The sequence below is a fragment of the Varanus komodoensis genome, unplaced genomic scaffold (genome assembly GCF_004798865.1).
Source record: "Varanus komodoensis strain SLA01 unplaced genomic scaffold, ASM479886v1 scaffold18_1, whole genome shotgun sequence".
Lineage (NCBI taxonomy): Eukaryota > Metazoa > Chordata > Lepidosauria > Squamata > Varanidae > Varanus > Varanus komodoensis.
In genome coordinates this window covers 2152784-2176527 of record NW_025335548.1, presented here as the reverse complement: position 1 = coordinate 2176527, position 23744 = coordinate 2152784, and the positions used below count along the sequence as shown (strand labels likewise).

At 41.9% G+C, this 23744-nt stretch overlaps 1 protein-coding gene across 6 annotated transcripts in view; it reads right to left on the bottom strand.

Annotated features, from left to right (window-relative positions):
- OSBPL6 (oxysterol binding protein like 6) overlaps positions 1 to 23744 on the bottom strand; it is a 102553-nt gene that overhangs the window by 9636 nt on the left and 69173 nt on the right. For 4 of the 6 annotated variants that reach the window (XM_044427097.1, XM_044427098.1, XM_044427100.1 and 1 more), the window contains 10 exons: positions 20830 to 20904; positions 13797 to 13962; positions 12889 to 13019; positions 9847 to 9954; positions 8026 to 8163; positions 6026 to 6113; positions 4280 to 4533; positions 1220 to 1357; positions 816 to 879; positions 402 to 480 (listed from right to left, as the gene is read on the bottom strand). In XM_044427097.1, coding sequence (XP_044283032.1) covers positions 402 to 480; positions 816 to 879; positions 1220 to 1357; positions 4280 to 4533; positions 6026 to 6113; positions 8026 to 8163; positions 9847 to 9954; positions 12889 to 13019; positions 13797 to 13962; positions 20830 to 20904 — 1241 coding nt within the window. The remainder of the gene's footprint in view (positions 1 to 401; positions 481 to 815; positions 880 to 1219; positions 1358 to 4279; positions 4534 to 6025; positions 6114 to 8025; positions 8164 to 9846; positions 9955 to 12888; positions 13020 to 13796; positions 13963 to 20829; positions 20905 to 23744) is intronic. The other 2 variants (XM_044427099.1, XM_044427102.1) reach the window with 1 other exon arrangement.

The window sequence follows — 23744 nt, the reverse complement described above, 5'->3', positions numbered from 1 at the left end:
AGAATCCAAACAGTTCTACAGGAGATTTCGAAAAATGTTCCCTTCTGTTGTTCAAAGTGGAATGGGAAAACCACAAGCCAAGGAACTGCTATGAATAACAAGCATGATTTTCACAGCTGCCTAACTGAAGCACCCAGTATTATAGGGTCTGGGCTTTGGACACTTTAAATTATGGTTCTGTCACCACTGGCTACGCTGGTTAGGGATGATGGGAGCTGCAGTCCACTGGCATCTGGAGAGCCAGATAATCCCAGTCCCTGCTTTAGAGGTTCCAGTTTTTTAACCTGTTACATTATTCCTTTGATAAGTACACCTTTGAGCTGAAGAGCCTGAACTGGTTTCACTGGACAGTTTTTCCTGGACGAGGAAGGAATGCAAAGTAAAGAACAGAGTCTGCTTACTTTGGAATTGTCACATTCAATGTTCCAATTGGCAGTATTTCCATGGATTTGCCCCAGAATTTGTTCTTCCACCTGATATCTGAACAACAGAGCAAAGATTTAGAAACCTGCAAATGACTAAACCTCTGCATATGCAGTGCTGCATTTATCTCCCTGGCTTATTATGTAATCCAACACAGCCCTGTTTTGAGCAAATATTTTTATATTTTATTTTTGAAGGCAAAAAATGGTCCATCTATTTATTCCTTGTTGCTAAATATGAAAGTGAATGATTTAAAACAGCAGATTTCACAACTAGCTTAACCGATTAGGTAAATTTCAAAAGGAGAATTATATATGTAATAATCATTTAAGGTTGCTTTTTTTCTTTTTTTAACTATATTTATCTTTAGGCTTGAGAATTAAAATGTATACCTTGCCAAAACACAAAATTCTTAGATTCACAGTGACAGGCAGAAATGGGTGGGTGGTGGCTAACCTGAAAAAAAAAAATTACGGTGGTGAGGAATTGTATAAAAAAATGCAAGAGACTTTCATTTTTATCATCATTGCAACAGAGGCCATAAATACCAGATGTACACATTGTGCAAAGGATAGGAATACAGTCTACAGCGTTTCTGCAAAACGATTTTGCTTTACAGCACTGAATTTTGACTAATGCTTTAAAATTAAATATTGTTTAAATGTATTTTATAATAAAAAAATAAATTTCTATCAGAAAACTTTCTTAAGTCAAGATGAAAGTCCTTCACTAAAAAAGAAATGCATACATTAACATCAGAATGCTATTTAAGGGCCTCTTTTGGAAGTGATTTTACCTGCTCTGAGAAAAATCGAAATCCTTTGTCTTCCCTAATAGATTCGTAAGTCTCACCAAGCACAGGGTTAAAAGGCTTGCTTCCTGCTCTGTAATACGTGGAAGCATATCCTGAAGTTGCAAAGGCAGCAATAAGGACCTGGTTAAACAACAAGAATCATAGTTAAGGATCCAGCTGAACAACTGTTCTCTAAGTAGTACTGAACTGAAATGTGCTGGGATTATCTGGGTGGCAGGACCAACTTTGCTCTTTGTGTTTCAGTGGCCCTAGGCCTGCTGTTGAGTCTCTGTCTCAACATAAAAGAGAAATTAAAATATAGGAATGCCAAGAATTGGCATCTGTTCCTAAGAAAAACTCAGTGGTTGTGTTTACAAGCTTTTAAAAATAGGGATTATCATGAAAGGTACAAGCTGCAGTAAGCTTCAGCACCATCTCTTCTCTCATATGGATTTTAATTTCCATTTGAGTTCACTATGGTTTTCTGTTTCTTCCAAATCTGGGATCCTGATCTAATATTAACCAATTTCAAAACATGCCTTAGAAAGCTGGTTTGTATAAACTATTATAAACCAAGATCCCTGTTTTGGATGAAATGGGAAGTCATGGCTAATAACCAGAAGCAACAGCTTCTGAAGTCCTCTACCCAGTCTTATAACAAGAAGAGATGAAGTAGGGGAATGCATGAGCATGAGGCCTGCTCCAGCTTGTCTACATCAAAATAACCTATGAACAATTGCAATGCACAAACACCCCCGTGTATCTTTTCCTGTAAATGTCCCAAACTGGCTTCAGGATTGAGATGCTTTTGCTGTTTTATCTTAGAATCAGATCACTCTATAGAGATGACAGACAAGGCTTGCTGTCTATTTATGTATTTAATTGACATGGTTACCACTTGATGCACATGCGATATTCCACAATGTGAAGTTACCTTAAAAAAAAAAAAAAACCCTGGCACTAAAACCAAATTGGCCATTTTTGGTAGCATGCGTCCACCCCCTTTGCTCTGACATGCCTAAATCACAATTCACTGCCTCCAGAAGTCACATGAGTGGTTGAATGGAGGCCACCTGTGTGCAATTTTAGTGCCACATGATCTCAGATTAAATGCACCTCTTTCTAGAGTGCTCCAGGGTCTGTCAGAGAACCCATCTAAATAAACAGCATCCTGAAGATTCAGAAGCTGTCAAAGCAATTCTGCGATACAGTTGAGTAGAGCACCAATCAGGGTTCGATGCTAAAAAAATAAAATCCCAGAACATGCTGTGAAACATCGTTTCAAAATGGAAAGAATATGGCTTAACACTCTGCCTAGAGAAGGCTTTCTGCCAAAACTCAGTGACTGGAGAGGAGGCTACTAGTCAGAGAAGCAACTGAGTGATCCCTGGGAACGCTGAAGAAGCTGGAGAAATATGCAGCTCAGATGGGATAGATCATTCATTGGACAGATCATCCATGTGAAAGATCCCCAGATGTCCCACAAAGCTGGCCTCTACAGAAGAATGATGAGAAGAAAGCAACAAATCCACATCAAAACTTATTCTGAGTTTGCCAAAATGCATGTGGGAGGTACAACAAACACTTGGAAAATGTTTTCTGGACTGAGGTTCCCAAAACAGAATGTCTTGGTCTTGCTGCAAAATTCTGAGTGTGGGAAAAAGCCAACACAGCTTTTTGTCCTGAGGACACCAGCCTCAGGATGCAGCACGCTGGTGGCAGCAACATACTGTGGGGCTGCTTTTGCTTGGCAGGGAGGACAAAACTCATCAGAGCTGAGGGCAAGACAAATGCAGCCACACATAGGATAACTTTGGGAGAAAATCTGTTCCAGTCTGCAAAGGCAGAAGTTCATCTTTCAGGAGGACAATGGCCCCAAACACATAACCAAAGTAACACTGGAGTGGTTTAAAAACAATACCCTGAATGTCCTAGATTAACCCAATCAAAGCCCAACCCTCAATCAGATCAAGATCGGTGGCAAGACTTGGAAGCTGCTGTTCACCAGAGGCCTCCATCTAACTGACAGAGATTGGACAGGTCTGCTCAGAAGAATGGGCAAACACTGCAGCATTTAGATGTGCAAAGCTGACAGAGGCTTTTCCACAAGACTCACAACTATAATTACTGTCAAAGGTGCTTCTACCAAGTATTGACTCATGGGGTGAAGGCTTAAACAAACAACAAGTGCCAATTTGTTTTTGTTTACTTAGCTTTTGTGCCACAATAACAATATTTTGCACTTTCACAGAGTGGATTATCTTGTGTATCTCAAGTGGTATCAATGCCAATTAAATCCATTTCAATTCCAGGCTGTAACATTACAAAATGTGGGAAAGTCAATGGGTGATGAATACTTCTGCAAGCTACTGTACAGACAAACAAGTGATCAGTTTGTGTGGGAGAGATGCTGCAGTATTTTAAAGCTTCTTATTTTTCCCTACTGTGCTCACTCTTCCAGGAGCGATCCACATGCTACTACTGCTAAATGGCCCTATCTGATAACCTAAGTAACTCAAGAGCTCCTGGAGCATGGCTCTTTCCCATTCCATGAAGGTAGCAGGAAATCCCAAGTCATATGGAAACCATACTACCATGGCTTCTCCTCAAGGTGGCCTCTCCCCTTCTGGAAAAGCAGGCAGTGATAGCAAGGAGACAAGACGCAGTGTCGGGGGCTTCTGACATTACCTGCAGAGTGTGTGAAGGCATGAGCTGAAGGGAATGTGAGCAAGGATCCCAAGACTCACTTCATCATATGCTTCTTTTCTGACATGTTTTCCATGCATTCTACTACTGACTGAGGAGGAGCTGAAAGCCCATTCAAACCCCTTCTTCTGAAATTACACTACTCATGCAAGAACAGCCTAGAAGAAAAGGAGGTGGCCTGCTGCGAGGGCTGAAGCACGATCAGAAATGGCAATGAGAACACTTGTGCATTACAAAACCTGCCCTCAACAGGTGAAGCTACAAGAAAGCAAAGCACACAAAGGCAGAACACACAAAGGAGAACACAATCCTATTACAGAGCATGCGTGGCTGTGTGCTCTCGGTCAGGCTTGTTACCATGCGCTCGTAGGGGTCATCCGACTCAGCAGCTTTGTCCAAGAGTTCGCTATATTCTAGTTCTTCACAAAGATGCTGCAAAGTATTCAGAGGTTCGTTTAGCTCTACTGGCATGGATACTTTGGAGAGATCCTTCCCAATATTATTTCTCAAAATGTTCCATAGATTGATATTACTAGTATCAGGACAGGGGCATGGGAGACACGTCCTCCGGCCATTTCTGAAAGCACCTCCTGATAGTTCACCATTAAGTACTGGAAGAGAAACGTAAGAACATGAATGTGCAATCTATCCATAGATGAAAATAAACAAATAAATGCATACATACATACATACATACATACATGGGTATTAAACCATGAATACCTCTTTGAACTAGATCTGTCTTTCACTACTGTCACGAAAGGCCCATGGGCCAACGGCAATCCCCTCCCTATCTGCGGTCATCTGACTTCTTGGTAGGAATGTTTTACATCATCAAAACTCATCAGAAGTCAGTGGAGTGGATTCTTCTGTCACTAAAATCATGTTCTTCCTCCTGTGTATTCAAAGGTGTGCGGCAATGCTGGTGCCATCAGCCACAACTGGCCATGCCGCACAACCTGTATCAGCAGCAAATTTCTAGGGAAACTTTCTATCCAAAGAATCCTTAGCATGGATTTTTGTTTGTTTGATTTTACAATTACATGAACAAAACTAAGACAAGGAGGACTCTTTTTGAAAGGAGGGGTGTTTCCAGACAAGGTTTCTGTTGTGAAATCACACTGCCGTTCATGGAAAGTTATGGGAAACAGGACAGCCCCAGATGTTGTTGCCCTCCTTTTGTAACCACCCTGTGCTTTCCCACTGGTTCTTCCATCTATTTTCTTACCACAGAAAATCTCTTAAGGAGGGCAAGATGGAACAGCTGCACAGTGTCTTTTGACTGGTAGCACTAGGACCCCTCCATCTGGAAGCACCCTAAGAAAAAACAGGGTGCACATGTATTTTATCTTTTCACCGTCTGCCATTTTGCCACTGCAATTGGCTTCCCTGCCGTTATTCCCACCAGTGGAGTACCCAAAGTGCACTTAGGGAATAAGCTTCAGCTTGCTGCAAGGCTGCTCCAATAAGCTCTTTTCAAAGCAGACGTGTGTCTTTTTAAAAAGGGGGAGAGCATCAGGATTCCATCAGGCACATTAGCAAATACTATGTGGCTGGAGTCTTGCTTGCTTGAAAAGCAAAACCTGTGTGCCATTGCCATCACTAAACTCTGAAACATAAAGATATGGGAGTATACAAAAACAGGAGGGATAGAAAGAGGAGGAGAAATGGAAAGAGGAGGGCATACAATGTGAGTGAGAGAGAGTGTAATGGGAGGCAGTTGTGAGGTGAGGCTAAAGAGAGAAGGCTGTGAGTGGGGGAATAAAGACAGGATGTTAACTGAGAAATGTGACATGGACAGAAAGAGAGGAGGCCACTTGCTCCATAGTTTGAAGGGAGAAAAGGAAGGAGGACTGGCAGAAAGAGGGACTGAGGTACAGCATGCAGACACAAGAAGGGATTAAAGAGACTGTTAAAACTAAAAGAATTAATTAAAACTGAAAGAAAAATCCTTTTTCGTTGTTAATAGTGAGACAGCCAATCTGAGTTAGTAAACATGTAAAAGTGGCTCTGAGTCATAGCCAAATCAAGTGGTCCTATTTAGACCTGCATACATTGGCTAAAGAGTACAGTCGTTTTCTTAAATTTAAAAAGGCTGCATACTTTGCCTAGAAATATTGTCTGCGACACTGGTGTTGTCCTCAGATATATTGTCACTCACATCACTGATGTATGATTCATCATCAGAAGCCTAAGGAAGAAAATGAAAGGATTAAATCAGAACGTAATTTAGTTATATATTTATTACATTTCTAACTCACCCAGTAATGACTGTTCTCCAGGGGGATCACAAAAATTACAGAACAAAATATTTCCATACATTCAGCTCCACTGTAATATATGTTTTCTCTCCCTCCTCAGTCCCCAAAATGTCCTGCAACTCTTCTGCCAGCTCAGGTAACCTGTTCCTAGGCCTCATTCTTCCCTGTGGCCTGTCAACCAACTCAACTTCAGGAAACCTCACTTTGGCCTATATGAACCATTTTTAAGCTAGTGCCTAAAAAACAGACTCTCTGTCAATGCCACACTGTAAAAGGCAAGCTGAAAAAGCACTGCTGATACTTCCATTACGGACACTGATACTGGAAGTAATATATAGCCATCATGAGCACTAACCATTGACAGCCTCACCATTCGTGAGCTTGTCTAATCCCCTTCTAAAGTCATCCAACTCAATGGCCATCACTACATCTTGTGGAAGGGAAAATCCCATGACTTCACATGCTGCGCGAAAAAGCATTTCCTCGCTGCCTAAGCTTCGTGAATGCGCTTCAAAGCATGCCTGCCTGGAAAGGCAACTGATTTGTTTATTACAACAAACTAGGCTGGAGAAAACCAGTAAGTGGAGGAGGTCAGCTGTATAGATGATGGGAGGAGGAAGTGCCTGAGCTCTGGTCTACACCATGGCTCATATGATCAGGTTTTCAACATCTGAACTGGGCCAATGCAGAAACCTGGGATTTTACCTTCTGATACTTGGCAAGGGGAAACAGTGACAATCCTTCTATGCTAACCAAGCAATCGGGTAGGCAAGGTTGAGACAACCTCCCCTGAGACAAACTTGTGGCCTCCAGATGTTTTGGACTACCATTCCCATCATCCTCTACCACCGGCTATGCTATCTAGGACTGATGGGCACTGAAAGCCAAACCACCCAAAGGGTTACAAGGTATATTCATCCAGCCACAGCCTGCACTGCATGGTGGGTTTTGTGCTGCAGCAGGAAACGGGGCACAGGCATGATTTCTTGGAAAAGAAAGGATCCTTTTGCCTCAGATCAGAAAACCTTCTCTGCAGGCTCTCATTTTCACACTGGTTTCGTCCACCCTGACAAAACTTCATGGAAAGACTGCTGTGATGTGGAGTGAGCAAAGGCTCAGAGCCCTGCTACTGTACAGCGTAGGAATACCAAACAGCTGTTCTGAATCAGAATTAGTCCTGGGCATGTATTCCGGTCTAGAGGGACTGATGAAGGAGACAGGATGCTACTGTATGCTCTGCCTCAAAGGGCATTTAGCAGGAACTTTTAAAGGAACAGTGTAAAATGCTTCTGGATAGATTTTCACCAGTGCATTGTATTATTCATTACATTTCCTATCAGAGCTGATAAGCACAGACAGACCTCACTGAGTCTGCCTTCTAATTGAGGGGCAGCTTTCAGCTGTGCTTGGCTGAACTTTGGACTAAATCCGAAGGCAATTAGTAGCAAGTTTCTGCTCTCTGGAATAGCTCTACTAAAATCGATGGAGCTACTCTTGGGAGAGGTACCAATAATATGATGCAATAATGCAATGCCATATATGTTTCACATTCCAGACTACTCAGATGGTTTTAACTCCATAATTCTTACAATTCTCCATGATAGGGTAGGGTTTTAAATTGTTGAGTTGAGGCTGAAAGCTAATGGCTTGCCTAAGGCCGCTGACTTGGTTCATAACTGAGGTAAGGTTTGAATCAATGTCAATGTCCATGTCCAAGCCGTCCTAACGAGGGTCAAAAGCTCAGCACCTACAGTGCCTTGTTCCTAATGGTATTACCATTGTATGTCAGCAGGAATAAAGACTAATTAATCATAAAGATTAACGATTGTCCCTGCCTCTAACCTCATTTTCTGATGAGCTTGCAGACAGAAGCACTTCTTGTGCGTCGAAGAATTCAGAGACAGATTCAGACATGGAGAGCCTGCTCTCATTAGAAACTTGCTGGGAGAGTGGGAGATTGACATGGATCTTTTCATTGGTCTGTGAAAGAAAAAACAAACATTCATGTGATCTCCAAATGTTGCACAAAGGGCCTGAGAGAGCTCACACGTGACGGAGAAAACCCACGAGCATGTTCAGTCAAGACGGTTTTGTGTAAGGACACACTGCCTCTTTCCTGCCTCTTTATTCATGAAAGCCACAGAGATGCCCGCATGAGCTTGGGGATGTCTCAAACAGGGAATGTTCATCCTATCCTAAGCCAAGACCAAACGAGGCACTTGTATAACAAGTCACTTTCAAGGATGTTGTATTCGTAACCTTTTTGCAGCAGAGGACAGAGACAGCTGCTTTCCCCTGAGAATGTTTCTCTGGTGCAGGGGCAACCAGCTTTCTCTAGCATTCAAATGGCATGTGTTTGACGGCAAAAATATGACACTAGTCACAGGTGGCTCAAGTGAAACACCATACAACCTGTGAAAGTACGGTGGGCAAAAGCACTTATACCTGCAGGTTTGGTTCTCATTGTTTCTAAGAGATGTGGGTTCTGCAGAGGACCCCAAATTATCCAGGGTAACAGAAAGAGAATTTCTCCAAGCCAGTTGCAAGGGAATTAAAAGTGCAAAGGGGTGTCATATGTGTAAGCATCAAGTAATGCATTTTGGGGGGAAATATCTTAGTTTCACACCTTCCCGGATAGTGTTTGAGCTGGCAGTAACTAACCAGGAAACAGATGAAGGGGTCATAGCAGAGAGCTTAATAAGCATGTGATAGCTATGAAAAAAACAAGTCCTGTGCTACTGATCATTAAGAAAGCAACTGAAACTAAAAACTGCCGATACTGTAACACCTTTGGATAAATCTTTGGGTTCTGAGTACCACTGAAATCCAGATACAGTTCTGATTGCCACATCTCAAAACAGATGCTATAGCGCTAAGGATGATACAGAAAAGAGGTAGCAAAATTATGGACAATTTGGGGGGATTTTTAGTTTAGAGGGGGAAAGTGAATAATGGGGAGGCAGGAAAGAGGTTTACAAAATTATAAATGTGTGACTTGGTGGTGAGAATCGTTTCCCCTTTCTCATAACACTAGAGTTGAGGGTTACCCAGGGGAGTTGAATGGCAGCAGATTCAGGAGGCACAAAAAGAAGATCTTCTGAACAGAAGGCACAGTTAACCTACAGAATTAGCTGCCATGAGATGTGGTGACTGCTACTAGTTTGCATGGTGTGAAAAGGGCTTAGACAAATTCACGGGGATTATGGTTCTCAGTGGCTACTAATCAGGATGGCTATATGTCAGCTCCAAATTCGGAGGCAGGATGCCTCTGAATGCTAGCTAGAGAAGACTCTTGTCCCGCTTATCAGCTTCCCATTTTCCAACGTGAGAAACAAACTGCTAGACCAGATAGGCCTTTTGTCTGTCCCAGCAAGACTCTCCTCATGTTGCTAGAGAGACTCAGTTGCTGGGAAATGCACTAGAAGCAAGGCTTATGCACAGTCTTGGAATGTCCATGCTAAACCTTCCACTTCTCAGACAGGTTTCCAAAGGGAATTTCACAGAAGCCAGAGCTTACTAACGTCATGAAAGCTACCAGGGAACCATTGAAAATGAGCTGGACTCACTGCGTGCCAGATTTGTCAAACAGAATGATTTAATCATTAGTGATAATTAGTGGGATCTGCCTACTGTAAATCCATGAGAGTGATGCCAAAGTCTTACCTCATCAGGGCTGGGGATAATATTTACACTGACAACCTGATCACAAATAACAGTCTCAGAATGTATTCTGTTCAAACGACTCCTTAGTTCGGCATTCTGGTTGAGAGCCTTAAAATGACAAAAAAGTTTTGTTATTTATTTCAAATGAAAAAGACAGCATGATGCAGCATACCATATATCAGTGATGGAGAAGCTTTTAGAGACTGAGTGCCCAAACTGGAACCCAAAACCCTGTTATTTATTGCAAAGTGCCAACACTGCAATAAAACCTGAAAACTGAGGTTTTAGTTTATAAAAAACAACTCACAGCCAGTCCAAGAAAATATATATATATCCTTGGCAGCACACTGACCAGCCATGCGAAAGCTCGGATGAGTTGCAGCTAGTCAGTTGCGGCACAGACATCATCGCCTGGCACCACTACTCCTTTCTAAGCATGCGTATGGTCCCTATGTGCACTGTAATCTGATGCTTGGCTGCTGGGGTATTGCTGAGGCAACTTGGCTTGCATGCTGACAGAGAGGGCTCTGCGTGCCTGATGTGGCACACGTGCCATAGGTTGAACTCGACTGCCCTAACCCTACCTTGGTGCACTCTCCTAACCTTAATATAGGGGTAAATTTCAATTGAAAAGAGGGTGATTTTGAAAAAGCCTTCCTTGAAGAGCTCTTCCTGCATAGGTCATCATTTCTGCCCATTCTAAACACATTCCAGTCATCAAAATCATGCCAGAACACCTCATTTTTCTAACCCTAACCCAGTGATGGAGAACCTTTTAGAGACCGAATGCTCAATCTGCAACCCAAAACCCACTTATTTATCACAAAGTGCCAACACTGCAATAAAATCTGAAAACTGAGGTTTTAGTTTAGGAAAAACAACTCACAGCCAGTCCAAGCAAAAAAATATATATCTCCGTGGCAGCGCACTGACCGGCCAAGCAAAAGCTGGGACGAGTCATGGCTAATGAGTCGTGAGGTCATCACCTAGTGCTGCTACTCCTTTCCGAGCATGCGCATGGCCCCCATGGGTGCTGTTATTCAATGCTCAGCTGCTGGGGTGATGCTGGGGCTGACTTGGCTCACATGTCGACAGAGAGGGCTCTGCGTTACCAAGCTCTTACTACAGGATCAGGAATCCATGCTCTGATCCTCCTCCACCCATGCAGCCAGTGCAAGAAGGACCGTGCCAGCTGCCTGCCCAAGGTCACAGGAACAACCTCAGAGAGTGAGTGAAAGGATCCAAGGAAAGGAAGAGATGGAGCCACCAGGTATCCTGATTGCTGAAGCCCCCTTCCCTCCCCCTCCAGAGAACCTCAGCTAGATGGATGAAAACAGCCATCTAGTTAAAATGCAGAGTGGGAGGTGCAGAACAATGGAGTTTGCCTCCACGGGTCATCCTGCTCCGCACTGAGCGCTCATAAGCCTTCGAGTTCAGGGTCTTAGGAGCACTGAAGGTACAAGCCACAGGACTGCGCCCCAAGAATTTCTCCTCAAAATGCTAATAGCTTGGTTAAGATCATGACTATTCCTTGCTAGAGATCCATCATCCATGCATTTTAAGAAAGTTTAAGACCAAAGGCACAATGTGGGAAATGCATGAGCCATCTTCTTTTCCTTAAAAAATTATAATGAAATACAGCCATGATGTGCTATAAATCTGATGGGAGTCATAGTGAAGGAAGGGAAATCCCTAGTTTTCTCTCTGTAAGGGCCATGATTCAGAAAAAGCATCCATGGAGAAAGGACTAAATGCTCCTCGTTGCTTAAGCCATTTTAAGGTCTTTTATCCAACTCCTGTCAAGAAAAACTTTCAAACTCACAAATATACTACAGTCTGTTTATACAAGACGGTGCACCAACTTCCTTCAAAACAGATACACTGGCAACCTTCCTCTCCAAAGGACGGGCCACTTGTATAGATAACGCAGAGACAAGAGGCAAGAGAAGAGGACCTGGCAGCAAGCAGGTGTGCTGTACTAGGAGCTCCTTTTCTGTCTGTTTCCCCCACTCCTGCCTCCAGAGGAAGACCTGACCTTTGAAAGGGGATACTCAAGGAGATCAGATACTAAAGCAGGAGCATCTGGTGACAAACAAGGAGAACGTGTCACAGTACACGAGGCAGGAGCTGAGAGAAAGACTACAGAACAGAGGATAAGCCAAAGAATATCATCATTGTTAATGCAATAACTCATCTGATGCTAGAACTTCATCCACGGTTTTATACAGTTAACTGGACAAAGATCAGGTCCTCAGAGATTGAGCTTAGTTCAGTCTGATAAGCTGACTGGGGAAAAGTGGCAAGCAAAACTGGATAAAACAAGGCTATGGTGGTGGGTCAATGGGATTGTTCATGTCTTGCTTTCATGCCTTGGGCATAATGCACAACTGATGTGCAGATTTTCCTGTAAGATGCTCAAAATGCCCTCTATGGGAACAAAGTTGCAATAAAAGAAATAAGGCCAGGCAGTCGGCACGCGCTTTCTCGTTGCATCTTGCAACCCAAACCATGATCATGGGACAAACCCAAGGAGGGCAGGCAGTGAGGATCTTGCTGCCCACGGTGTTACTGTATCAGCTTTGCTACTATGACAATAAGAAGACATTGTTCTTGGAAACGTGGAAAGCAAGACTACTGAGTTAGCAGTTCTGCTTGGTTCACCTGTACAGTTTTATACATCCAAGTAACATAGAAAGCAAAGGTAAAGAAATGCCTGAAGCTGAATTTGAGGGCATATGGTCACAAGTTGTTTTTACTAATCTTTTGATTAAAGTTTTCACTCATCAGAAGTAATATCTGGACACAATGTTATAAATATGGTTTATTTTTCCCACCCACATTTCTGTACCCTTTCAATAAATCTGAAAATATGAAATGATATGAAATCGATCAGAACAAGAATTCATTACTATTATTACATTTTATTTTAATATTTATTGTTAAAAATTACCTGGTGTTTCATGTGTAACAAAAAATATAAATTACAGGTACTTCCACTGCCAACCGTCTCTGAATAAGTGAAGTGTCCATATGTGAGTTTACCTGAGAAAGTGATTGTCTGAGACGTGTTATCTGTGTAGCATGTCCTGTGAAATCATGTTCTGAAACCATCTGCTTAAGCTTTTCCTTCTCTATCGCTATGCTGTTGAAGGCAGACTTCAGAAGAGAATGCACTGGAGAGAAAACAGAAATGTATGTCCCTAAAGTGACTTGAGTGCCTGCTCAGTGTTGACCATTAATGGGCAACTGTTGCATTCTCCTGACTCAAGAGACAGGGACACAGTACAGTGGCAAAGCACCTGCTCTGCATGCACCAGGCTCCAGGTTCAGTCCCCAGGTAGGGCTAGGAAACATTTCTTCCTGAAACAGTGGTGGGCCACTGCTGCCAGTCAGTGCAGACAACACTGGGAAGATATGGCAGCATTCTATGCTTCCTGTCCTAAATACCTTTGATACACACAGCAGCCATTTGCAAGCAACTTGTAGAACTCCAGCAGATAATTTCTAGAATGTTACTCCTTCACTACAGAAATAGACGCATCTTTTGCAAACACGACTTGCCACTCTTGAAAGCCCACATGCACCACGGGCCAGAACTTCCTCCTTCATGCATAGATTGGAAACAACAGTCCTTTTAATCCTCAAGGAACACAATTAGTTTTGCCCTGCTTGTATGGTAGGCATGCGTGTAACACAGGGGGAGGCAACTCCCATGTATTGGCAGGTTTGTGTGAAGGGCCTGAAAGGCTAGATCAAGCACTTTTAAAATGTCACACATGGATTCTTCCAAACCAGAACAGGATGAAGAGAAATCCCTCAGCCACTGCCCATTCAACCTCCTTCTTCCACAAACAAAGCAAGCAACACAACCACACACGGTCTTAGTTGAGCTAGCCTTCTGTATCTAAGGTTATCTTCTGTTAAGAAGCAGCTGGTACCAAGGCAATTACCTTTCTGTGCCATGAGACAAAATTCTTCTTGGAGTTTTATGTAGTCTGTGGAGCTTTCCAGGGGGTCAGATACATGACTTGGAGGAGTCTGAAATTCGATGTCTGCACAGAGGTTAGGATTGGATGAATGTAGGCGAACGGGAGACATTGTAGTACTGAAAGGAACCTAAATTGAAAAGCAACAGATATACAGCACTGAATCTTTCCTCCTTAGAACAATGATACAAAAACAGAAGGCATTTCTAACATTACCCATATGCTTAATATTTTACAAGAACTGGTACTTTAGTCAAGAGGAGGGTTTTTACTCTCCTTCACAATAAAGGTGCTTCCAGACAGATGGTTCCAAGAACTAAAACAATCAGTGTTTCCCCACTGTAAGCTACAAATGGAGTTGTGACTGACTTTCCATACTATTAAGGCATATTGTGCATTTACTAATGTACATTCTACTATGTTATGATGAATATTTTGTTTATACCCTGCTCTTTTTCCTACAGCTTACCCCATTTTATCCTTACAACAAACCTGTTGGAGTGAGAGTCAGTGACCAATCCAAAATCACCCCAGTGGGCTTCATGGCTGAGTGGGACTAGAACACAGATTTCCCAGGCCCAGCCCAATACCCAAACTACCACACCACTTCAGTGCCATTAGGATTACTTTTCTGTCTCTTTTAAGGGATGTGGGTTTTGCCATGGCTAGTGACTTATTGGACAACTCAAACAAGCATTTACTACCTCTCTTGCAATGAGCACCATTTTTTATCATCCACTTGTTTTCATCTGTCTTAAGTATGCTGAGCTATCTATAGGTTCATTGCACATGTCAAAAACAATTGTTTAAAAAGATGGAAGAACAGCAGGAAGGCCATTTGCGAATTTGAAGACTGTGTAACTCCATCCTCAAAAACAAATAAAAACAAAATCGAAAAAAAACCAGGACAGAACTTCTCCAGTAAGAAAAAAAAGCAACACTGGGAATACATGGAAGGATTACCAGTAGATGAACATTATCTGAACCTCCTGTAAAATGTAAGTGAAGGAGCCATGGCAAATCCACAATTAATCCTCAACTGGAAGTTCTGCTTATTTTGCAAAGCACACCCAAATCAAGTTTTGTCCTCTCAAATCAATGCTGATTCATTTTGAGCATTAATTTGAGTTTCCCTTATGCTATATGAGTTATACACATACAGTTATATTTTGAAATGTACAATTCTGAGAATCTTTTAAGTAAAGCAAAATTTAGCAACCTTATCTCCTGAGCATGGATGTGAGGGCTGAATAATAGATATTCATGTGATGATGTAAAATGTGTTCCCGAACCATTCAGTGAGAAGCAAAAATGTAAAGGGTGGAAAGAACATTACTTAATTTCTAATCATCTGGATGTTCATACAGGAAGAATGTGTAGTGGCTGCCATTTGGGTACCACCCGACAGAAGAAGGCATACAACTGAATTATAAAGATGCACGGTATTAAGTTCATTCAGCAAACTAAAAATATAGCAAAAAATTCCCAAAATAACTATGAATAGATTAATCAAATGTTGGTGTGCCTGGAAGTTGCTATTAAATATATTGCATTATAGTGCATTTACAAATTGCACACTATGAAGCTACACTGACTCCTTAGGTGCCCCCTTTTCATTTAGAATGACAGCTTAATGCAGTGCATTGAACACAAAAATAGTCTGATGTCCCAAAATGATGTCCCAAAGCACACAATTTATTAAGCCATTTACACTTTCTATTTCTTTCCAAAAACATGTTTCATGTACATTCCATGTATATGTTTTTATATGTGTATATTTTATAAATAATGTATCTGTGCAGTTTTAAGACATATACACAATACATTTTCTATATCTACACATGAAATAACACGGACAGACACACACACACACCATGGCCCTTTTTATATTAATATATACACATGCCATTCTGTTATATGCAGACATGCAAGACAAAATACACACAGCTCTACATGAGATATGCAGTCCAAAATTCAAGCCTCTCTATGAATGAAGTAGCAATCCAATTTAGAACTTCAATGGCTAGTTTCATTGTCGTTCAAGCAATTAATGTAATTTAAATGTCAACGTCTGAAAAATTATCACAAAACTCAGTCCATGCCTTTGAAATACCCTAAAAAGTACCAGCACAAAAAGTCATATTACTCTATGACCCTAACCTAAACCCCAACCTTGTACCCTCCAGATATTTTGCACTACAACTCCCAACATTCCTGGCCATTGACCATGCTGGCTGGGTCTGATGGGAGCTGAAGTCCAGCAACACATGGAAGACACCATCTTGAGAAGTATCAGCTAAGTATCCTCATAAAACAACCAACATTCTTTGTTCATATATTTTTCACTCAGTTGTACATGTAATATTAAATTAGAACCCAAGTCAAATTTAGACTGCAAAAGCTACATAGTTGTTTTTATTTGCTCTCAGAAATCAGAGAGAATGTCTCATTATCCTAAGGGATCTTCGAATATCACTGCAATCGTAAGCACATAAAAGGTGACCATGAACATTGTGCGAGTGGACTTGATTAATGCAACAAAGCGACCCCTCTCCCACCCTGCAGTCTCGATGACTCCAAAACTCTGCTCTGGATACCCTTCAACCCAAGTAGATTTGGTGAGGGGGCAGGGAACTACGTGAGGAAAGAAAATCTGTTCTGCTGACAGAGGATATGCCACTGACAGACAGGTACATCCAGAATATTTTCCTCGCACTGAACACAGATTTCATACTATATTAATACTCTCTCTGTAAAAAAATCCCTTAGGCTATCCTTTTGACAAGTAAGCTTTGATCTCCATTCCCATGGCACTTGGTCCAAGTTGTAACTTCATTTTCATCAAAATTGCTATGGCTGAAGCCAACAGCAGTTTATTGCTAGAACAATTCATGCAAGGAGCCCTGATAAAAGTTCCTGGGAGAAAGCATGGAGGGTCATCTAGAAACAGATACACCAGGGCAAAAGCCTAAATCTACTGTCCCCTAAATCTGTCATTCTCCTCTGCAGGGATCTGGAGCTGATCATGGGAGAGTCATTGGCAGAAGACCAGTTCTGCTGAGGGTGTGGTGGGAAGAAGGGTGGGCAGAGGAAGCACATGCATTTCCAAAGTGGGGAATAGTATAGGGAATATTTCTGGACTCTGCATATTGTCTTGGGTTACTGCAGGAGGGGGGAAAGTGGAATCTGGAGGGAAGAAGAAGAAATAAAAATATAAATACGAAACACTTATTTAGCGTATACTGGTTGTGACTATCCAGGGTCCAAAGGACTGGTGAGAGCAGATGCTATTCCTCCCTCTGGGGAAAAAAGCACTTCCTGTTGCTTATCTCCCCATGCTTAACTTTGGAAGGGAGTCCTACCCACAGATCCACAATGAAAAGGGATCTGCAGGTGGGAAGAAAATCCAGGAATGCTGCAGTTTGCTCACCACGGACCAATCTAAGGGGAACTTTGAATCCCAGCTGATGTGTACATATTTACAAAATATGATGTGAAGAAATTAAACTCATGCCTGAAGTGATCCTAGTGGCGTAGATGCTAACAGTCTGTATTTACCTCAACTTTATTTTAAAATTCTGACCAACTAATACATAGATAACATGCAGGTAATGACTTTACTTCCTAGTATTCAGTACTTGTGTGTGCACATGTGTGCACACCCATCCACCAACCTTAACAGAAGATAGACAGATAATAGATTTTAATATGAAATATATGCACATATTAAGGTAATACTTCAAAACCACTTTCTTACAGCGATGTCAAGATTCAGGTCCTTCCAACCATGAGTGCAGAAAGTGTGTTTATACAGCGCCCAGAATTTAGAAGAAACATCTATAATGAAGGTAGGACTAGGGTAAATGGCATTAAGCAATTTGTTGAAATCAAGTGTAATATGACAGCTGTGGTTCAAAATAGACGCTAAAGGACCAAAAAATAAAATATCAAAAATTTTGGGGAAAAAAGGGTTGCACTGCAGCATTATAAATGTAAAGTATGCAGCACCATATGAGGAAAATCTATCAAACCTTCTCCTAGCAGCTGAAATAGGTAAAACCCTGACTTGAGCAGGCCTGGAAGTACATAGAATATTATGCTGAGGTACAAAGGTGTAATGCGTGCTTGCCTGTTATAATGCATATGTGCCTTTCACAGTTGCAGTACAACCTTCCCCTCACACACACACACACACACACACAGTCTTTAGGGGAAGGGGTTACCTGAAAGTGAAATGGCCACAAGTGAGTCTTTAATTGATTTACCCACCCACCTAAATACCTTGAGGCTGCAATGATCACTGTCAGGTTCTTCCAGATTGTGCAGCCACCCAGAGCACGCCACTTAAGTGGGCTGTCCAGCTCCACCACCCCTTCTACGTCCCTGTCCTCATTCATTTCCGCCAATCACTGATCCTATTTCAAATCTTTGATCACAGTGTGCTCACCTGAGTTCATTCATCAGCTTTTTCCACTGAAAATGTGTCTATTTATTAAGCCACACAATTGTACAATGCATAGATGGCTGATTATTCCCCTTCTCACGAGAAGAAGCTGAGGCACTGCTGGGATTCCTCAGAGGAAAGCCATGCCTCACTCCCGCCCTCCCTGACCTCTGGATTGCCTCTCTTCACACTGCCTCCAAGAGAGCCTTCTCCCATCTTTGGGGTTCAACCAATGCAGAAAACAACAGGGCAGCTGCCAAGATGGAGGGCCCCCTCTGAGCTCTGAGTCCCAGTCTCAACCTTGGAAAGCTTTCTGAGGCTAGAGTTGAGAATTCAACCTATTCCACGGCCCCCAGACCATGCCAGGAAGCCAGAGGACTGCACTTTAAGCCTTCTTGTAATTACTGAATTATGTGAAACTTTTGGCACTGGATGGAAACAGTGGTTGGATACCAAGTCATTGACTCTATTTACCTTCCACCATAAATACCTTCTTCTTCTTGTTATTGGTCGCAAAGTCGTGCCCGACCCATCACAACCCCATGGACAACATTCCTCCAGGCTCTCCTGTCCTCCACCATCCCTTGGAGTCCACCCAAGCCCACACCCACCGCCCCAGTGACCCCATCCAGCCACCTCATTCTCTGCCATCCCCTTCTTCTTTCGCCATCGATCGTTCCCAGCATCAGGATCTTCTCCAGTGAGTTGTTCCTTCTCAATAAATAACTTACTTATTTACCATTAATAAAAATTAAAGTATGGCTGGTCATGGTAGTAATATGACTTTTTGTGGTTATGGAACAGAAATAAAACTTAGACAATAATAAAATACAGTGTAGTTAAATTCCATGATGGACTTGGTAATCAATCGTCTTCTGTCTTCTTAACTGGTCAAGTCATTTCATGGAATTACAGTGTGATCCTAAGCATCTTTACTCAGAAACAAGGCCTTCTTTTTTTAAAAAGATTTGCTTCAAGTGAGCATCAGAATTTCAACCATATTGTGGTTTCCTATTATTTATAGTATGCAGTGTAAGTATAAAATACCTATCAGAATGTGACAGTTTGATTATTGTTGGTTAATTATTTTGATGTTGTTTTATATTTGTTATCTGTCCCTTCAGACTTCTCCATTTGAAGGGGAGAAAATAACATATAAAATAATCAAAATACAATAATTATCCTAAGTGGATAGGGCCTGATTCTAACATCTTAGGATCTTTCTCTGCCAAAGTCCCCCTCTTTAATATGCATGGTGCCAGATCTTTTATTTACTTGTTTGATTACTCCCACCCCACCATTTGATCCAAAAGAGTTCCCAAGGTGGCTGAAGTAAAATAATAAAAAAGCAACTTAATTAAAGCTCTTCTTATTCTCTCTGAGGCACCGCACTAACATGGTGTAGTAAATGTCTCCCCAATTCTGATTAGGCTGCCATGCCTGCTCTCATCCTCATTGCCACCCTAAGTGCTGGAAATGGTGACGTTGCCAGCCAGGCTGTGTCTTCCTTACTCTTCCCCAAACTTGCGGGTTTTTCTCAAGGTAGAAAGAAAGAAACCCTATGCAAGTGTGCCTCAGGGGATACCGAGTGGCAGCATCTGGATGGTATTTGGCTCACCATGGGCAACCGCATGTAAAAGCATTAACTGCAGTTATTACAGTATCTGAAGGATTACCAGAGCAAAACTTCCAACACCTATGTGAAGCTCACTTCCATTGGCTATATCCTATCCTATCCTATCCTATCAATTTGAGTAACAGTCTGCCTTTCCACTAAAGCGATATCTGTCAAGGCCACTAACAATAGTAAGAACCATTAAAAAAAAGCTTAGTTAGAATAGTCATAAAATTAATACATTAAAAGCACAGTTGAAAACACCACAAAAGAATAAAAACAGCCCCCCAAACACTGAAGCAGACCTGCAAACCAAAGGTCTGCTTGAATAAAAATGTCTATAGATCCCTCCCCTATGGAGGGATCCAGCACAAACCCCCTTGGCCTGGGAGCAGCCACCAAGAACACCCCCTTGCCAAGACACCCAGGACCCCACAGGTAACTGCTAGTAATCCTTTGGCGCATGATGCTCATCAGGAGGTGCACCATGCATACAAAATCAGAAAGAATTCAGCTCAGAAAGTATACCCAAAACCATCTGTGTGAGAAGCAGTTCTAAACACGTGTGCACACGCACGCGCACGCACACAATGCAGTCCAACCACATTGCAGCTTTTTCAAGCCTTGCTGGTTGCAGCCATGGCCTCTCTCTCCCTCACAGAACTCTGTGGGGTTCATTTGGCCCGGTTTTGCAGAACGTAGCTAAAAGCACTTACTCGGTCGCACAGTACATACACTCGTATGAATGAGCTGTATGGTTTATGAGCCCATACTGCGGCAGAGCCGGCTCGGGGCTCCCCCCACCCTCCCAGGCCCCCCAAGTGCCACAAGCACCTGACGTGCCGTTCAGTCTCTCAGCATCACTAGCACACATTCAACATATACAGCACCCCATCTTCAAAGCTGTGTGGAGGAGCCTTGACTGTCAAGTCACTCACTGTTGTAGCCACTGCTGCTGCTAGTCTCTGCCGGCGCCGTGCAGTACTGAATTGACCCTTCAGCGCTGTCCCTTCCTGACAGTGAACAGGGAAAAGAACAGGGAAGCAGAAAGGAGGGAAGAGGAGGATGGGATGCAGGAAGGTAAAAGATGGTGAGACAAGGAGGGGGGAGATGCTTTAACGGAGTTTATCTCTACAAAGGGCCAATTTCCATAACTCCTTGTTAACTCCAATACAGATTGCCTCAATCTAGATGTGAGCACAGAGGAATGATTCAGCCACTCCAGTATTCATTTCCACCCCCAGTTAGTTCATGAGAAGCTGAAGGAGGGGGTGCGCTGTTTTGTTTCATTTTGTTTTTCACTCAGCTCAGTATAGCCTGACAGGCAATTTTAGAGTAGGGTAAAAACCCAGCTTCTTTTCCCTTTTGCCTATAATTATAATATAAAACTATTATAAATGCAATAACCAAATGCATGTATAAAGAATAACTGGATTCGGTCTTAATTCTTAGGAAAAGATAGCATCCTGGTATTAAATGGCATGCCTTGTTTTCTTATTGAAGAAGTATGGCAATTTTACATGCTGTAAGATTTTTCTCAATGGTATCCGATGCTCATGAACTACAAATGCATGTATAAAATTGTGCATGTTATACACCATTCAAATAAAAAGAAAAGGCTATGCAATTAAAAGACCACAAAAGTCCAGAGATTTGATACAATCACTTTACCTTATGCATTGCAATAGAAATCATCTGGAATGCAAGTCTATTACAATTTGCAAGCTAACTATTATAAAGTGTGGACATGCATATTATTCTGAAGGTGTTTAAGTCAAAATATACGCCACCTCAAGATTCCACCTGATTGTTTTAATAGCACATGTTTCATCCAGAGTGACTATCCTGAACATCTGACTCTTTGCTTCTCCAGCCTTCCTTTCCTTTCTAACATATTCTGCATAAGACTGCAGACAAACCATACTGAATAACTGTTTTCATGCTTCCAGTAACAGTTCTTCAACATGCCATTCGAAATGCAAAGTGCCAGTCCAGAGCATTCAAGCAAGCAGTTTTACAAGGTTCCAATGAATATCTTGCCCAATTTCCTTGAAGGCAGCCATCCCACCCTTACATGCACGTGGGCTACTAGCAATCAGGGACCAAGTATGCATCTTATTCCCACATCTATCTGTTAGCTCTGAACTCTCACCATTTTCAGGCTTGCTAAGATTTGGTCAAACATGATTTTCTCCATCCAGGGAGGAGAAAGTTGTAGGTTTACCCAAATATGTACTCCACCTTCCCTACTCTACTCTTTCTATTTGTTCCTGAAGTTAAAGAGGAATAAATAAGGGTTCAAATTACAGATACAGGTGAATATGTACCATGCTGGGTCACATGCTACTTTTTACCTGGAAAGAAAAGGGGTGCAAGAAGAATAAAGGAATATGCAAGAGCCAAACATCCACCTTTCTCATGCTGGGCTGAGAAATTAAGTTTAACCAGGCTCTCAGCTGTAAACAGAAGCTTCTCTGAGACTTGTAAGCTACACAAGAGAAGCAACCTGTTAAAATATCATGCATAATAGGGAAATATACATACACACACAAGGTGCATATACAGAAATATTATTTCATGTGGCTTCTAAGGCATTTGCTTTTCTTCTATTTTAACTTTATTTTCACTGATAAGCCTCCAATTTCATTCAACATTAAAACAAGCTAACAGAGAATTGAAATAATCTTAGCAACTTAGCAAAAGACATAGGTAAAGACAATGAAATTAAAATTTGGTTCCAGACTTCCCTGATCAATCTCCATTTCTCTCACATCAATACTCCCTCTGCTAGTAGACTAGCATTAGAAACCCTAGCAAGATATCTACCACAAAATGACGTAGTAAGGACTAATAAGGACCATGCATTCTCAGAAAATGCTACATCAATAAAACAAGATGTGTCCATCTTACAACATTAACAACTCTATTTGTTGTGTCTTCTTAATTTTGCTGGATATTACTGGAAAGTAATAAGTCTAACTATTGATATGCAAAACCATGTGTCATCATTCCAAAGCATATGGCTATAAGCAGTGCTGGCAAAGAAATCAGCTTGTTGTTTTACCAAGTTTCTGAAATCCTGCAACATTTCCTGAAAATTCTCTCTGAAGGGATGCAATTAGTTCAGAAAGACATTCCTACCCACAAAAAGAAAGAGGAGGTGTTTGGTAAAACTTGACGATAAAGTTCTAGGCCCTCAGTTCTATAAATACAGGCTGTTCTCTCCCATGCTCTCCTAGGAAACCTACATTGCCATTTCAGTCCCAAGTTACTAGAAAGAGATTGGGAAAAAATGAAAATAGTAACACCTGTTTCAAAAAGTGCCCTGTATCAAGCTTCAAACAATAGGCATTAGTAACAGGCAATAGGATTGGAACAGTGCTATAGATATATAAAAGTGCACATGTAAAACAATACAAAGAAAACACAAAAATGTCTTGAATGTGCTACACGGATTGTCTAATGCGTGTGAAAGGCTTGATTTGTCAGGGTACCTTCCTTTAATTGTTTCCATTAGATCACAATGGATATAATAATTTCTCAGACCTACAGGTCCTCTTCTTTTTTATTTGTTCATCTGGCAACTACTAGTCCTGCCTTGTAAATGATCAGGAAGACAGCCTGTTCCCATTCACTCAACTGAGCATGCCACAGTCCATGCAGACCTCACGGCAGCTTCTATGGGGAATTAACTCTGGGAGGGTGAAAAAAAAGATCTGCTGGTGGGGCCAACCAGGGACTTGCATTCTCCCTTCCTCTGTCTTTCACACACACACACTCAGAGGGCTCATTTTCTCCTGAGGAGAGGAACAGAAAGGAGGGAGAGGAAGGTAATCATAGCTGCCTCAAATGT